The sequence below is a fragment of the Pezoporus flaviventris genome, unplaced genomic scaffold (genome assembly GCF_033815535.1).
Source record: "Pezoporus flaviventris isolate CSIRO_AGI_PZ_B2104156 unplaced genomic scaffold, CSIRO_AGI_Pfla_v1 ptg000008l, whole genome shotgun sequence".
NCBI lineage: Eukaryota > Metazoa > Chordata > Aves > Psittaciformes > Psittacidae > Pezoporus > Pezoporus flaviventris.
In genome coordinates this window covers 209,935-226,026 of record NW_026892556.1, presented here as the reverse complement: position 1 = coordinate 226,026, position 16,092 = coordinate 209,935, and the positions used below count along the sequence as shown (strand labels likewise).

Genomic DNA, 16,092 nt, shown 5'->3' with positions numbered 1-16,092 from the left:
CCATTGTTTGTGTGTTTGTTGTCTGGTAAAACTCCTCGGAGAAGCCTCCTCCTGTTTGTATTTGAGAGTAGTGGTTGATGAACAGCTGCACTGAGGTTTGGGAGGCGTGACTGCTGCTGCTTGTGCTGGAGCCAGCTCCAGCTGGTGCTGGGTGTGAGGATGAGAGTTCTGGGGTATCAGAGCTCACACCTTGGGTCCCTTTACCGAGGCTGAGCCCTGACGCCCAACTCCTGCACCCCCGCAGTGGAGTTCTCCATTGCCCCACTGAAATGGGTTAACGGCTGGGGGGAGCTGATGCAACCCACACGCCCCCCCCCCCCCCAGCAGATGGTTTGGGGTCTGCAGCTCTGTGAGGGGATGGGGGTGGGGGGCGAGGTGGAGCTTTGGGAAGCCCCAGGGGCGGTGCTCCGGCCGCCCCAGCTCTGCCGTGTCAATGCCGGCGTTTCCCCTCCGGATGCACGAGGGGATCGCCAGGGCGAGGAGGGGGGATCCGGTCTTTGTCCCTCTGCGACCCCGCCGCCGCCAGAGGGCGCCGGGGCCCCGCAGGCTCCAGCTCCCGGTATCCCGGTCCTGGCAGTTGTCCGGCACCGTTGTGACAGAGAGCGGAGATCGGAGCCGGGCGGGAGCGGGACCGGCCCCTGCGGCACTCGGGGCAGGGCAGCAGCACCGCGCTGGGGCTCCGGTGGGGCGGGAATGCTGTGCCCGGCCGTGCCTGCGGGAGGACCCCGGCAGCCGCGAGGGGACCGAACGTGCCCCGGGGGTCTCGGTGCCCGGCAAGAACCCCACAGGCAGCCCGGGACACGGAAGGGACACGGTGGGGATAAGGCCACGGTGGGGCCAAAGGCCACTGGTATCCTGTTACCGGCTGCCATGTGCCAGCAGAAGGGCACCCCGAGGAACAGGAGGAAAGACGAGAGAATGGGGATCCTGCGGAGCCCCAGGCTGGAGCACAGCTGAGCCCCACAGAGGCCCCCGCATCCATCACCGGCACCAGCACCAGCACCGGGATGGGAACGGGCCGGAGCTGAGCCCACACACCGGGAGGCCGAGGGCAGGGATGCTTCCCTGATTTCTGCTGTAGGAATGCTGCAGGAAGAACCCCCCGAAATCCCCTTGGCGTGATCGTTGGGACTGGGGTTGGGGGTTAGGGTCCAGCCTGTCTCCAGGCTCTCACATTGCCCCAGACTGTTCCAGTCCAGTCCTGGTGGGAATGTCGGGGCGCTGTGGGCAGCTGTGCCTGTGTGCCGACCCCATCCCCAGAGTAGCAAGAGGAAATAGCCATGTCCAGCCTTTCCCAAGGATGAGGATTTCCTTCCTCCCATTGAGCAGGGCCCCTGAGGTTAGCACGCAGCTGTGGGGCGCTCAGCCTGCAGGATGAGGGCCTGGCAGGGAGCTGGGGGGCAGAGGCACCCCCTGACACCCTACATGGGGCAAAGTTCCCAGAAGGACCCCCACTTCCTCCCCTCCCTGGCCAGGACCCCATGCAGCTGCCTGCAGGGGTGAGGGAGCCAGTTTGGTGGGGTCAGGATGGAGACATGGATGTCTCCTTCTCTGCTTCCTCATGGCTCCCCTTTGCCCAGCCTGAGTGTCCAGCAGATATTTTGGGGGCAAAAAAGAAGTTGGATGCAGAGATAATGGATTCCCAGAAAAGGCTCTTCCTGCTTCTGGGAAGTGTGGTCGCAGGGAGCAGGGACACATCTCCTCTCTCATTTCTCTCAAATCCTCTCTGACAGTCCACAGGGGCTTTTCCAGGTGATGACATCCAAGGGGAGATCCCAGGTGGGAATTCCCCTGGGAGCAGCTGTCCTCGAGGTGACTTCACTGGGGACATCACAGTGCAGGCAGTTAGGTCTGATCCCACAGCTGCAACCCATGGGGCTTGGAGCAATCTGCTCTAGCGGAAGGGGTCCTTGCCTGTGGCAGGGGTTGGAGCTGGATGAGCTTCAAGGTCCCTTCCAACCCAAACCAGGCTGAGATCCTATGAGTCTATGATACATCCTGGGGTGACCCCAAGCATGGGACATCCAGATAAAGGCCATGCTGAGGATCATGGAGCAAAAAGCCAGGCAGGAATTCCCCCCACAGGGCACAGCCAAGCCCTTCCTTGTGCAGACCCAAAAGTGGAGCACAGGGTTTAAGCTTCAGCCTCCCACGCCTCTTCAGGAATCCTCTCAGTGCTTCCCAGCAGATACAGATGATGGGAAGTAGCTGTTTTCCCTGCAGAACCCATCCCAACATTCCTGAGAAGCCACATCTGCTGCCTGCACCCCCCTTTCCTGTGACCTATGTGCAGCTGGGAACCTGCTGCTCCCACCCCAGCTGGGCACTGATGGAGCACAGCAGCTGCAGGGCACTCAGCACAGGACCCCTGATCCACAGACCCTCCCTACACCTGCACCCATTGATGTGGGGCAGAAACACGGGAGCACATCTCCCACCCGAGCCTGCAAACCTCCATTCTTCCCCCAATGCAGAGGTGAAGCCACTGCCACCTTCCAGCGTGGGTGCAGCGATGGTTCCCAGGAGGAGCCTGCAACAGTGGTACCCCACTGGGGACCTGACACACATCCCCCAGCTCCTCCTTGTCCCCCACCTAGGGTGGGACAGGAGCACCCCATGAAGCCAAAGATACCCAGCCTAGGCGCATTCTGGCCTGTGTTGTCTGTCTTCTGGAGGCTGGTAGTTTTAATTCTTCCTTAACCGTTCATTAATGAAGCCAAACCCTGAAGGGACTGATGAAGGGCTCGTTTGCCCTCTGCCATCTCACACTATAGAGGGTTTTGTGTGTGATGAAGGGGAAAAAACATCACGGAGGAGTGATGGGACCATCCTCCCAGTGCTGATCCCATCAGCATCCCCACTCCCAGGGGATGGGGCCTCCCGGGCCCTGCTCTCCCCTGACCCAGACCCATGTGTTCCCTGTGGGCCCCGGGATCCCAAGCACAGGAGCTGCTGATGCAAGCAGAGCCACATCGGCCACCACTGCCACGCCACTGCCTGACCTTGCTCCAGGCTCCCCTGGCCAAAACCAGGGCAGGACATGGCCCAAGAGGCCCCACACTGAGACCTGCCATAATTGGCAGCCCTGAATTAGTGTAACCATACCCTCATTAGCAACTGCACACACACACAGCCTCATTTTCCCGTCTCAACAAGCCCGCAGAGCAGACAAACATGGGGAGGTGCTGCTCAGCCTCTCCTGGTCCACTGCTCATCACCTGAGGCCGCTGAACTCATTGCACTTGTGCAGCAGAGAATGGTGCTGGCACCCTCATTCCCACCACATGGTCCCCATGAGGAGATGATGACTCTCAGCACTGCATTGCATGGAGCAGCCCGGGATCCAGATGGATCAGTGGAGTAGAACTGTCCCCTCCTCCCCTTCTGCTTTTGCTGCCATTTGACCCAGCTGTCCCCAGAAGTGGCTGTAAATGTACAACAGCTCCATCCTCTGCTCCAGCAGGCAAAGGGACATGAGCTGCCACCACTGCTGCTTTCTTGGCACTGTGCTGGGCTGAGAAGCTGCATTACTCTGGGTCTAAATAACCCAGGTGATACAGGCTGGAAACTCGATGACTGAAAGGCCGAGAATGGACTGATCGGAGCCTTTGGAGTATCCAAAGACCAAAGAGGGAGCAGGTCTCCCACCTCCCGGTAGGTGTCAGCCTCTTTGGTGACCCCATCCCAAGCTCTGCGCAGGTTGAGCCCTCCTTTGTGTCCAAGGGACCACAGAGTACCCCCAAACCCACCCCTGAGACCCTGGGGGACATCGCTCCTTGCTCAGACCCCAACCAGGAGACCTGTGGGTAGCAACAGGGGGGACCCAGGGGTGCTGGGCTGTGTGTCCCCAGATGGCTGCAGGATCTCCCACACGTATCTGCAGACCCATGGGCTCACCTGGGGAGAGCTCTTGTTGGCACCAGGAGGGTTTCAGTCCCCCATGAGCCACACGTGCACTGCGGGCCGGCTTCCTCCCTCTGCAGCCCCGAGCCTTTCCACTGCTCTTCCGTCAATCCCAGGGCCGCCGGCTGCCTTCCTGCCCTGCCACCCCATTTCCTGCCCATGCTCCCAGTGTTCCCAGCTTTCCCTGTGGAGCCTTAGCCATCCATCCTCTCTATGTCTCTTCCCTGGGACGGGGGGACGTGCCCCCAACACAGTGTCCCCGAACACCATTCTGGGACACAGCCCCGATGCTGCTGTGGAAGAGACCCAGCTCAGACAGGGAATTTCAGGGGGTCTGTGTTTCTCCACCCATTTTCTTCTAGCTCAGTGATGAAGGCATCAAAAGGAGCAAGTCTCCGGTGGGATCACCCCTGCAGAGCAGCAGTTCCTTGGCTCTCATCACTTTTGGGGATCTATCACTGACGTAGTCTTGAACCTGCAGCAGGGATCCCACACTGGGCTGCCTTCGGGGTGGGAATGAGCAAGACCATCGATACCTCCAGTTCAAACCCTGCTGTTGCTGGGAGCTGAGGATCCCACACAGCTCGGCAGGGACGGCCCCCCTCCGTGCCGCAGTCCCTCTGAGGTCAGGCCATTCCCACACTGATCTCGAGGGTTTCACCCAAACCGGTCAAGTGCGCAGGAGCCGCAGCCTGCAGCAGCAGCCCCGGGGCGGGGGGGCAGGGAGCATCGGCAGGATGGGACCTGCACAGGCACCTCCATGACCCAGGCAGCCACAATGGAGCATGAGCGAAGAGGGAGGCAAAAAGGATTCCTTTTCCTTCCTCCTGGAGGGATCTGTGTTCCCGCTCCATACCACAGCCCCTGCTGTCCCCCCCCCGGGCACCCCTCAGGCTGAGGATAGGGAAGGGCTCCTTATCTCCCTTCCTGGGTGACGCAAGGTTTGCTCATCACCGCTGCTCCTCAGGGCCACCCTGCTGCAGCGTCACTGCCCCGACAGCTTCACCCACCGCTGCAAGGGTGATGGCCCTCACGTTTCATCCCTCCCTGCCCCACAGCTGCCTGGCCAAGACCGACCAGGGTTTTCCCCCTCCATTTCCAGTGAAGCTGGGGACATCCCAGGGGACAGAGGGGATAGGGGAGGTTCACTGCACAGCAGGCGCTGGAAGCAGGGTGTTGGCAGCCCTGTGCCAGCCAGGAATAAGTGGATTAGGAAACATTATCACTGCCGGCTGCTTCGAGAGGGCTGCGGGATGGGGACAGGGATGGGGACGCAGGGCAGAGTGTGGCTGTGGTGCTTTGGCTGCTGACAGCACTGCAGCACCCAGTTCTAAAGAGCAGGGAGGTTAATTACTCAGTGTTAATTCATGTTAATTAGTCAGTGGAGCTGAGAGACTGATTCCTCCTCTGCCACCTGGCTGGGTTGAGCAGGGCCTGGCTGGTGGATGGCACAATGGTGTGTGTGATGCACCTGCATGTGCATACATGGGTGTCGGTGTCTGCACGTGCACAGACAGCCATGCACCCACATTCCCGTGTCCATGTGCTCACGATGGGACGAGGGACGTGGAGCTCCCTGTGGGTGATTCACGCTCTTTCTCAACTTTGTTGCCCTACACCAAGGGCTGAGAGCCCTGAGGAAGCTGCAAGGATTTCCAGACAGGCTTCGGAAAACTCCCCCACTGGGATTTCCTCCATTCTTCAGGATCCAGACACAGCTCTTTGGGGGTGAAGAAGCCCTATGTGCAGCAGCAGGGACAGGAAGAGCAGCACTGGGCTCTGCTGCAGGGAGGGAAGAGGATGCGAAACATGGCGTGGCTGGATCCAGGCAGGAGTGTGCTCCTCTCTGGGCTGGGGGCTGAGCAAGGGATGAAGCTGCTCCATCTCACACCAGTTTAGTCAATTTGGTCTCACAGCTTGTGCTGCTGTTGGCTTCTGCGGTTTCTTTCTTCCTAAAACAGGATTGCAACCACAAAAATACTAAAAAAAGGCAAAACCTTAATCCTGTAAATCCTATGCTGAAGGCCTGAGTGCAGCGCAGGCTTGGGGTGCCCATGGTCAGATGCAGCTCAGTGTCGTTGTGGGGGTGTTGCAGCCACCAGATCAGCTCTGCAAATGGGACCGAGATTAAATCAGCTGCATGCCAGAGCAATCCGTTACCCCTGCCAGGGCAGCAGGGATGCATCCATCCCACTGGGGCACTGGCCCCACGGTGAAGGCCACACCGGGGCAGGGACACATGGCACACACTGAGGCCTTGGGCTGCCACTAACTGAGGGAAGCAGGGTCTATGTCCCCATGATGGGGCTGAGCTGATGTCGCCCCTGGCTCCCAGCCATCTGGCCGGGCTGTGTTAAAGGCCTGGAGAAGCTGGAGAGAAACGAGGTCAGGGCTGTGATGGCAGCGGGGATGGGGTCATCCTGCACCCACTTTGCCTTCCCTGGTCACCCTCTTGTTTCTCCAGTGGGACCCAATTGTCCAGAGCAGGGACTGCTCTTTGGGATGTCCTTGGAGCCCAAATGGGAGCTCAAAGCAAGCCCCAGCCCTGACTGGTGCCATGTGCTAGGTGGACTTTGCACCACCACAGCATTACAGCAGGCTGGCAGCAACAGCAGAGCTGAGCAGAAGGGATGCACCACACCTTGAGGAAAAGCTGCCCATGCCCTCCGCACTGCTGGGGACACACAGGGCATCCAACACCAGCACAAAGGGAGTTCCAAAGGGAGCCCAGAGCCCCCGAACCCCTGCAGATACCCCGGGATATGGTCAGGAGGCACAGAGTGCATCCAGAGGTGCCACTGCTGCCCAACCCTGGCACATGGTGCAGTGCCAAAACTGTGCCCGCACATGAGCACAACGTGCATGTGCAAGCCTCTGCGGGCAGCTGCCTGCGTGTCATGCATTTTTCAGGAGGACAGGGTTAGTGGGTCACTCCAGCACCCGAGGCTCTGCTCCAGCTGAGCTGCTTTGCTGCCAAACCCAGCACCACAGCACTGACAGGGCTGGGGCAGGCAGCAGCTGAGGCCACGACAAGGTGTTGTGGCTGCGGGTCCCTGGGGCTGCGATGATCTTAATGCCCTCACCAACTCCAGCCATCACACACTGGCATCAAAGAAGCCAGGCCAGTGCCCATCCTGCTGCCAACAGGCAGGAAGCAGTCAGGGAGGACACATGCACCCTCCTGGGGGATAATGCAGCCCCCCACAAGGGCTGTCAGATGCTGGGGCTCTCACAGGCTCTTGGTGAGGCTGAAAAGGAGAAGCTGCGGCAGTTAAAAGTTAACACGGAGACAAAGCAGAGTCGGGCCAGTAACGCCAGCGCAGCCCCACCAATGCAAACAGCGCTGGCTTTATGGCAGCCCAGCCCTGATAAAGGGGTGAGTGGCTCCGTCTCCAGCTGCCCCGCCTCTCCCTGCCGTGCTGCTCCCCTTAGCACTGTCATCCCCACCAGTGCTCATGTCCGTGCTTGCACACACATGTGCAATGCAGCATGAACATGCTGGTGCACTGTGGACTGGGAATGAGGTGAATCCAGACCTGGGGTGAAGACAGACCTGGGTGCAACCCAGTCATGGGGCACACCAGCAGCAACACAGGGCCCATCACCGTGCATCCCTGCACCCGCAGTCACCCGCATCTCGCATCCCGCAGCCGTTGCCATGGCAACGGCCGTGCAAGTCTGGGTCAAATGCATCTTCTGGAGCAGCCGCAAGCCATGGGGGTGGGGAGGGCACCACTGCTCTGCTGCATGCCACTGAAGTATGATGAGTACATTGCAGTGAGGACCCCCCCATGCCAGAGGTTTGCTAGCACTGAGCGAGCTCAGGGGTGGGGGTTTAGAGAGCAACAGCTGACTCCAGCCCATGTGCCCCCCACCAGAGCATCCCACCAGCTCTTGGGAGGCAGAGAGTGGAACCAGCATTCCTGGAAGGCAAAGTGCTCCCCGAGAACCTTAGCACCAGGCTGGGGCATGGAGCAGCCCTTTGAGCCCATCATCACCAGGGTGTCTGGGCTGCCTGACCATCAGGCTCCCGCCCAGCCCAGCTCAGGGGCCACTTTCGGTTTTGCTCCAAGGTAGAGGGGAATTCTGTTCCTGACAATTAAGCAATTCAGGGACAGCAGGGGATGAGGGAGGGGATTTCTGATGGAAAGTTGCAGACAATCCCAATTCTGCATCATTCCCTGCTGAGTTCTGCTCCCAGCTCCCACCCCACATCCCACCCTGTGGGGACTGAGCCCCTGCCCCATCTCACCCGCATGGGAACTTGGGAAGAGGCTTTTCCTGGCACCCCAGGATTTACTGGGAGTGACAGGTACTCCTGGTGGCACAGCCTCAGTATACAGCCAGGATCTCCTGGTAGAAGGAGCAGCAATGAAAGGGTTTATGGCATCAACACAGGTTCTTAATGAGGCTTTAACGTTAATGATCCATTAAGATGAGTGGGGCTGGAGTTTGTATCTCCCTGTTTGGATACCAAAAAATGACACCAACCCTCCCATCTCCCCCATTCCCCCCTCCACCCCTCTGGCTCTCCCTATTCCTCCATCCAGGCCGGGTGTCTGTGTGTCCTTCCTGCTGCCTGTCCATTCATTCCAGTCCCTTCCCCCATGCTGTCCTCTGCACACACTGGCCTCTTCTCTCTGCCTGGGCCCGTCAGATGTTGCTGAAAGGGAACAATGCGACGTATTGTCTCTCCCCGCTCGCAGGCATCAAAATCCAGCAGCGCAACAAAAGGACACATTGACTTGCTGGGAGAAAGAGGCCCACACATCCCCAGCTGCCCCAGAGCATCCCAGCACTGAGCCTCTGGCCTGGGTTTGCCAGCATGGCTGCCCCATGATGTGGTTGGGTGGATGCCACCGGCCCTGGAACTTGGGCAAGAGGGGTCACCAGGATAGGCTGGGGGCCACCAGGATGGGCTTGGGGTCACCATGATGGGATGGGGGTTACCAGGATGGTATGAGGGTTACTGTGATGAGCTGGGGGCCACCATGATGGGATGGGGGTTACCATAATGAGCTGGGGGTCACCATGACAGGATGGGGGTTACCACGATGAGCTGGGGGTTACCACAATAGGCTGGGGGTCACCACGATGGGTTGGTCGTGCCCCATTGCTAGGGTATGTCCTTGGGATCAGCATTGTGGCTGTGCACATATGAGAAGCTCACTGGACTCGCACTGACTTTGCTGCGTCCCCCCCACCATGCACCCACCTCTGCAGCCCCAAGGAAACCTGAGTCTCACCCAGGGTTGTACCCTTTGAGATCAGGGAAGGGCCCAGACATGTTCACCACAGCACAGCCGGGCTCAGGGAGCACTGAGTACTGTGGCAATCCCCAAAACACACGTGCTCTCCGGCTTGCTTCCCACTGGGTGCCCCAGCTGTGGCATGCAGACAGGTCCCATGCACCTCCACAGGCAGCTACGGAGGAAACAGGAAGGGAAAAGCTCCAATTGGACTGAGCAGTGCTTTTGTTACCGTTATAAACTTCCCTTTTGTTGAGGAAGGAGTCTCTGAAACGCAGTCCCTGCTAAGTACCCAACCAGGGACCCTACCAGCAGCCCCGGCCAGGGCAGGAGGGAGCAGAGCACCCATCCACCCTACCATCTCTGGTGCCAGCTGGATGCTGCAGCCTCTTTGTTCTCTGGACACCCACTCACAGCCACCCTGCTCTCCTAACACAGCCGAACCGGCTTGCTCAGGGTCAAGGAGCCCTTTATCAGCACCGAAATGCAGCCTGCGGTGGGATGCAGGAGATAAGGCATGTGGGATGAGCATCCCGCCTGGGCGAGGGATTGTGTTGGGTTCCTGTTCTCCCAGGAACAGCCAAGAGACCAGTGGGGTGGGAATGGGGATGTAGGGGCTCCTCGCAGGGTGTTGATTCCCAGAAACTCCTCCTGCCCATGCCTCACATCCCACCAGTGTCCTAGGGGCAAAGGGGGCTGTGGGCCCAGGGCAGCAGAGTGCAGCTCCTGCTGATGAGCTTGGAGGGGTTCAGGTTTTCAGCTTGGCTTTTTTTGCAAGTGCTCCAGCTGCTGGCCCAGCAGAAGGGGCAAAGGTCGCTGACATAAAGAGCCCAAGGTGATTGCTCTCTTTCCTCTGCCATGACTCCAGCTGCCAACTGCTTCCTGCCCGGTGCGAGGAGGGAAGGGGGTAACTGGAGGAGAAGGGTCCTGGGGTGGAAGCAGGGGTTGGTCCCATGGGGTGGGATGTGGGAGGATGGTACTGGAGGGAAAGGCAAGCCCAGAAATAGCAAACACGGTTACACAAGGCGCCGGTTGCCATGGGATCTTCACACCAAAACTGCCGGGGCTCTGGCAAGCACAAGAACGGCCCTTTCATGTGTTTCTAGGGGAAGTCAGCACCGGGCTGGAGCCTTTCTCAGCACAGGAAGGATTATGGGACCCTGGGTGTGGCACCAGCTTTGTGCCGGCAGCAGCAAGACCCCTGGTGATGTCCCAGGCAGACCCTTGCTTGCGTCCATGATGCTTTTTCCTGGGGCCAGTATCAGAGCACCACTTGGCACCGACTCAGAAGCCAACCCGAGTGACAGCAAAGCCATGAGTGGCTTCAGCAACAACCGACTTCTGCTTAGTTGAAGGACTGGGAAGACCCCTTGGGCACCCCCACAGCCACACTCTTCCTCCTGCCTGCCCGGCCCCATCAACCCTCATCTGCTGCAGAAATCCCCCTCACCTGGCACTTACAGCCCCCCAGCCCCTTCACCCATCCCATCAAGGGCAGCACAGGCAGAGGCAGACCCTCAGCAGCATGTACTATGTTTATGTGAGGGTTGTTTCCCAGGGCTGTTCCCATGCCAGAGCTGCCATGTTGGCAGAAACCATTAGCATCCATCCCTGCATAGAGCACAGCCCCGCCCTGCACTGTCCCTGCTGGAATTCTCTCCCCGGAGAGATCTAATTAGCTAATTCCTTTGCTATTTGTAAATCAATATGGAAATCCCTCTGCTTTATTCTCAGCACCACAGGTTGCCCTGGCTGGGGCCCTGCTAACTCAGTTAAAACCCTCAAGCAGATGATCAGAGGCTTGAGAATGGCTCTAGATACATGAAAAAATAATTGCATTAATTCTTTGTTAAGGGCTGGGGGATACGATAGGTGCCAGGGGCAGGGCAAGGGGCAGGAGGCTGCAGACCCAACCCCATGGGACAGGGGCTGTGTTTGCTGCAGTCTTTCAGCCCTTAACACCTACTAAATTACTAATGAGCATACAGGCTAAGTAGGTCTGGGAAGTGGAAAATAATATCCACAAAGATCTTGGATCTTGGGGGTCTTTCAGGTAGGAGCTGGGCAGACAGATTTGTCTGCCCACCCATCTGCTAGAGGAGCAGACAGAGCCCTAATCTGCCCGTCCGCTGCACCCTGCAAAGCACCATCACTTCCCCATCAGCCACAGCCTTGGGAGCCTGTGGAGATCCCACACAGAGCATCCTCTGCCCTGCTCCAGTCCCCTGTACAGCACCTGGGGATGGACCAGCCCAAACTGCATGTGATAGACCCCATGGCAAGAGGTGGCTCTTCCACTGTGTGGGTTTGGGTTGTTTTTTGGTTTATGGTGTTGCCACAGCATGTGCTCTGTGCCATCAACATCCCTGCAACACACAGAAGAGGAAAACAGCCTCTTCCCAGGTTCAGAGCTGGAACAAACGGGTCTGTCCAGAGATCCATGCTCACTCTGCAGAGCTCCGGGGCTTGGCCACACTAAGCACCACTGAGCCCTCCTGGTGCTGCTGCCACTGGCATGGCAGGATAGACATCTGTAGCAGAGTCAGGGCTCGGAAGGGGAGAAACACTTGGGAATGCATAGGGGAAGGTCTCTATTTATAAACACAGCCCTTACACAGTGCTGCAGAAGAGGGTTTTAGTTAAAAGCTGGGATAAAAAGATGTGGCAACTGGGGATTCCTTTGAGATAAAAGCCACAAGAAAACCATGGGTGAGGTTTCCTGCATCACTTCAGATGGGGACAGGGGCCACCACCGCCCCAGCAAGTCTGCATCTTGACTGATCATGCTGAAGTTTGCCCTTTAGAGCCATCGCATCTGCCTGCCCTCACTTCAGTGCTGCCCACCGATTGCTGTGGCAGGGAGCAGTGGGTATGAAGTGTTTTCTCCCCTCCAGCAAAACATGGAAGAGACCTGGGCTCTGCAAAGGGCTGGTGGATGGGAGGCCCCAGCCCCATAGATCTCCTCTCAAATAAGGAAGCTCAGCCACTCATCCAGCCCATCACTGAAGAAAACATCCTTCCAGCAAGGAGCACTAGGGCTGCCACTGGCACCCCAAAGGCTTCACCCCCAGAGCCCCCAGCTCCAGTACCTGCAGTGGGGATGGTGCAGGAGGGTCTTGGGGTTGTAACATGGATGGACAGACTTGGGTGGGTGAAAGCTGGTGATCTCTCCGGATGCCAGATGTCTTGGTGCAGTGGTGGGGCAGCATGGTGGGGTGGGATGGGATGGACGGGTTGGGACAGGATGCAATGGGGTGGGGTGGGATGGGACAGCATCATGAGGACTCCTTGCATTGCTGCAGAGCCAGGACAGAATGAACCTTAGCAGAAAGACAGAAAGTCACTCCCAGAGAGTGGGAAGAAAAGCCCAGACGCCACCAGAGAGCTGGTGGGGTAGAGGAAAGAGCTGTGGCTCTGCTGGGTTTTGCTCCCCAGCAGGTAATGTTTGGGAACATTGGCCTGGAGCTCACCCCCAGGAACAAGTGGCAGAAGACAAAGTGTATTTACTGACTGATCCAGTACACTTTCTTGGACCACTTATCTTCCCAAAGCAAACAGCAAAGCACTTGCTTCCAAACAGGGCACGTCCTCTGTGGCTCCTCTGCAGCCCCGCCGGCTGCTTGGGCAGCTCCATCTTGCTGATGGCCAACTGAATGGCAACTGAAAGTCAATAAGGAAAATGCTGCCTGGTTTAATTAACAGAGAAATCTTGCTCTAACGAGGGTGAGATGATGTGTGTTGAGGGGAGGAGGGAGGACAGAGACAAAACATGACCTTGTTCGTGGAACACACACAGCACCACATTGTTTTCCCCAAGGAGATGATGGCCTTGATGCTGCACAGACTCGGTGGGTGCTGGGGTCCTGCCTACCCCATGGCAGGGTTGGGAGGAATGGGATGCATGGTGCTTTGATGGCACTGGGGCTGTGGGGCTCAGGACCTGGCACTTGGGAGCTGCAGCTCTGGTAGGATGTGGCTAGCCAGGGAGCACCAGTGGCTTGGACAAGCACAAAAGGGTTTTGATTTGGTGACCCCCCCCCCAGTGAAATCAGCTGTGCCTGGGTGGGAAGGGACCCCCATGAGTATCCCATGGCCACTGCTGGTTCCAGACAGCAGCAAGGCTGTGGCCAGTGGCTATGGCACATGGGAAGCTGCAGGCCCTTTGCCAGTGTTAGTGTCCACTTTGGTTTAGTTCCATTTTCTTTTCTCCTGAACTCTCCTTTTCCAGGAAAGCAGGGAGGAGAAAGACCCAGAGGTGAAAAAACACCCTAATGGTCTGCATGTCGGGGTTCACTGCAAGGGGGGAGCTGAGGTGTGAGCCATACCACAACCTGTCCCCTGCAGCAAGACCCATTAGGATCTGATGGGACTGGGGTGAGCAGTACCTCAGGGTAAGTGGTACCCCGGGATGACAAGGCTGAGGCAAGCTGCACCAGGACACTGTCCTGGGGGTGATCGGAGTTGGATGAGTGACATCATGGCACCCTCCTATGGGTGACTGGGATTTGGGGAGCAGCACCCCAGGGGTGTCAGGGCTGGCAGCAGAGGAATCCCAGGGGTGTCAGCGTCAGGATGAGCAGCACCCTAGGGTTGCCGGGACTGGGCATGACAGGGATGGATGGAGGAGCACCCCAGAAATGTCGGGGCTGGGGACAGAGGCACCCCAGGGGTGACCGGGATGGGGTGAGGAACACCCCAGGGGTGTCGCGGCCATGGGGAACACCGCCCGCTCCCTTTGCCGAGCGCCTTGCACCAGCCCCGTCCCCACAGGGACTGTCCCGTCCCCTGGGGTCGCCCAGCGGCAATCCGCCAGCTCGTTCCCGACGGAGCGGCGGCTGCATCCCCGTCCCCCGCCCCCGGGGCGGGCTCGTCATCGTCCCGCCCCCGCCCCGCTCCTTATTACCGGGGCGGCTGGGGGCTTCTTCACTCTCTCTCTCGGTGCCGCTCGCCCGCTGCGGCGCGGTCAGCCCGACGTGCCGCACCATGGGCAGCCAGGGCTCCAAGGCGGGGGGCAGCGCCCCACCGGCCAGCCACGCCGCCTCCACCGAGCCGGCCAAGGCAAACGGGCAGGTAGGTACCCAGTGGGGGAGGACCCCGGAGACCCCGCCGGGGCGGGCGGGCGGGCTCGCAAAGGCGGCCACGGCGGCCGCTCAGCGGAGAAGGGGTGGCGGTGACGGCCCCGGGGGGCCCCTCCTGCCCGGCGGGTACCAAGCGATGCGGCTTCTCCCGCGCCGCGTCCCTGGCTCCCTCCCGGTAGCGGGTGGGGACCTGCCCGGCGCCTCGCCCTGGGACGGGGCGTGAAGCGCGGGCGCCGCCCGGTGGCAGCGCATTGACACCCGCCCCCCGTGTCCGGTGAGTGCGTCCTGGCTTCCCCTTCTGGCTCCAGGTGCCCGGCGGGGTGCGGGGTTGTGGCGGAGAGGGAGTGTGTGTGCGGGGTGCGGTGCTGCCGGGTCCCCGCCGTGCTTGATGCGGTTCTCTACTCCCTCCCCCCCCACCCCCCGCAGGAGAACGGCCATTTGAGGGTGAACGGGGACACGACGGCTCGGACGGGCGGTGAAGCGGCGGTCCCGAAAGGGAACGGCTCGTCCGAGGCCCTCGAGTGCAGCGGGGACGCCATCGAGCCTGTTCCCCCCGCCGAGGCGGGGGATGCTCAGCCCGAGGGGGCTGCGGCCGCCCCCCGGGACACCCCCAAGAAGAAGAAGAAGTTCTCGTTCAAGAAATCCCTCAAGCTGAGCGGGATCTCCTTCAGGAGGAACAAGAAGGAAGCCGGGGACTCCGCGGGCTCCACTCCCTCGGAGGAGCAAGGCCAGGCCGGGGAGAGCGCAGGCAGCGCGGCCGCCGGGACGGAGCCCCCGGCTGCCCCCGGCGAAGCGGCGGCGCGGGGCGGACCCGCGGCGGGCACCGAGCCCGGGGGAAGCGGGGAGGAAAAGCAGCAGCAGCCAGGGGAGCTCCCCGGGGCCATAGCCGAGCCAAGGGAACCCTCAAAACCTGCGGGGCCTGAGCCTACAGCAGCCGCGGCGGAGCAGGAGGTGGAGTAGATCCCGCTTGGAATGTCCCAACCCCGGGAGTGTCACGGACTCACTGCCTTCCCCCACACCTCCGTCCCACCCAAACTGACGCGGCTTTCCAAAACCAGCCCCCTCCCAGGGTGATTCTTTCCCATCTCCGTTAGAGACCTGGTTTGGATTCCCACCACCGCCACTGCAGCTTGGAGTAGTTCTACCGGAATCCTTCACGATGGTGGAGGGAGATTATCCTGGACGTAACTGGAATTTACAGTTTGTGATCGCTGCTGGCTCCTGGCAGTCCTCGAAGCCTAAACTGTTCAGTGGATCCTTTTTCTTCTCTCTTTCAGGTTTACATTCCTGGTTCTGACTTTAAATGAAAGTATTTTGTGGTTTGTTTTTTTTTTTTTTCCCCTAGAAATCAATGGGTTAAGAGCTAACCTTGTTAGGTTTTTATAATGGCTTACTCTTGGCTTAAAACCACAAAGCTTGTAAGTCCCCTGTGTTTAATTCTACTGTAGGGGTGTGGGGTGGGCGGGCAGGGACCTGCAGCTGTAAACTGTGAAGCATGTTGGGGTTCTCTGTAAATAATTACTTTTTTTTTTAATGGCCAAAACACTTGATTTGCAATTTTCTAAAAAGAAGGAAAAAAAAAAAGCTGTATGGGCTTTCTTGTAACATTTGAAAGGAATAAATGGTGACCCCTTCATGGGTGAGCTCGACTCCTCCTTGTCCTGGCTGAGGACGGTCCCAGTTGCTTATTTAGTTCACCAGCTGCTGCATTTAATCACTCCAGCCCCATTAATTGACTTGCAGCAGATGTAGAGCTGCAGCCACAAGGGACTTTCTCACACAAGCCTCTTGTCACTGCTTTGGGCCCAGGGTTGAACTGGCTGTTCTGTACCTGTATTCTTTGGGATCTGGTAGGGCAGAAG

At 59.0% G+C, this 16,092-nt stretch overlaps 1 protein-coding gene and 1 long non-coding RNA gene across 2 annotated transcripts; one reads left to right on the top strand and one right to left on the bottom strand.

Moving 5' to 3' along the window:
• Window positions 1-7,174: 7,174 nt before the first annotated feature.
• Window positions 7,175-8,937, bottom strand: LOC133267442 (uncharacterized). The gene is made up of 3 exons (XR_009742765.1): window positions 8,874-8,937; window positions 8,156-8,256; window positions 7,175-7,656 (listed from the first exon to the last, which is right to left on the bottom strand). It is a non-coding gene; the product is annotated as an uncharacterized LOC133267442 (long non-coding RNA).
• Window positions 8,938-14,069: 5,132 nt separating this feature from the next.
• MARCKSL1 (MARCKS like 1) lies at window positions 14,070-15,870 on the top strand. Its single transcript, XM_061449752.1, has 2 exons — window positions 14,070-14,222; window positions 14,657-15,870. Exons 1-2 carry the CDS (start codon window positions 14,136-14,138, stop codon window positions 15,188-15,190), a joined length of 621 nt encoding a protein of 206 aa, XP_061305736.1. The 5' UTR covers window positions 14,070-14,135; the 3' UTR covers window positions 15,191-15,870.
• Window positions 15,871-16,092: the final 222 nt, after the last annotated feature.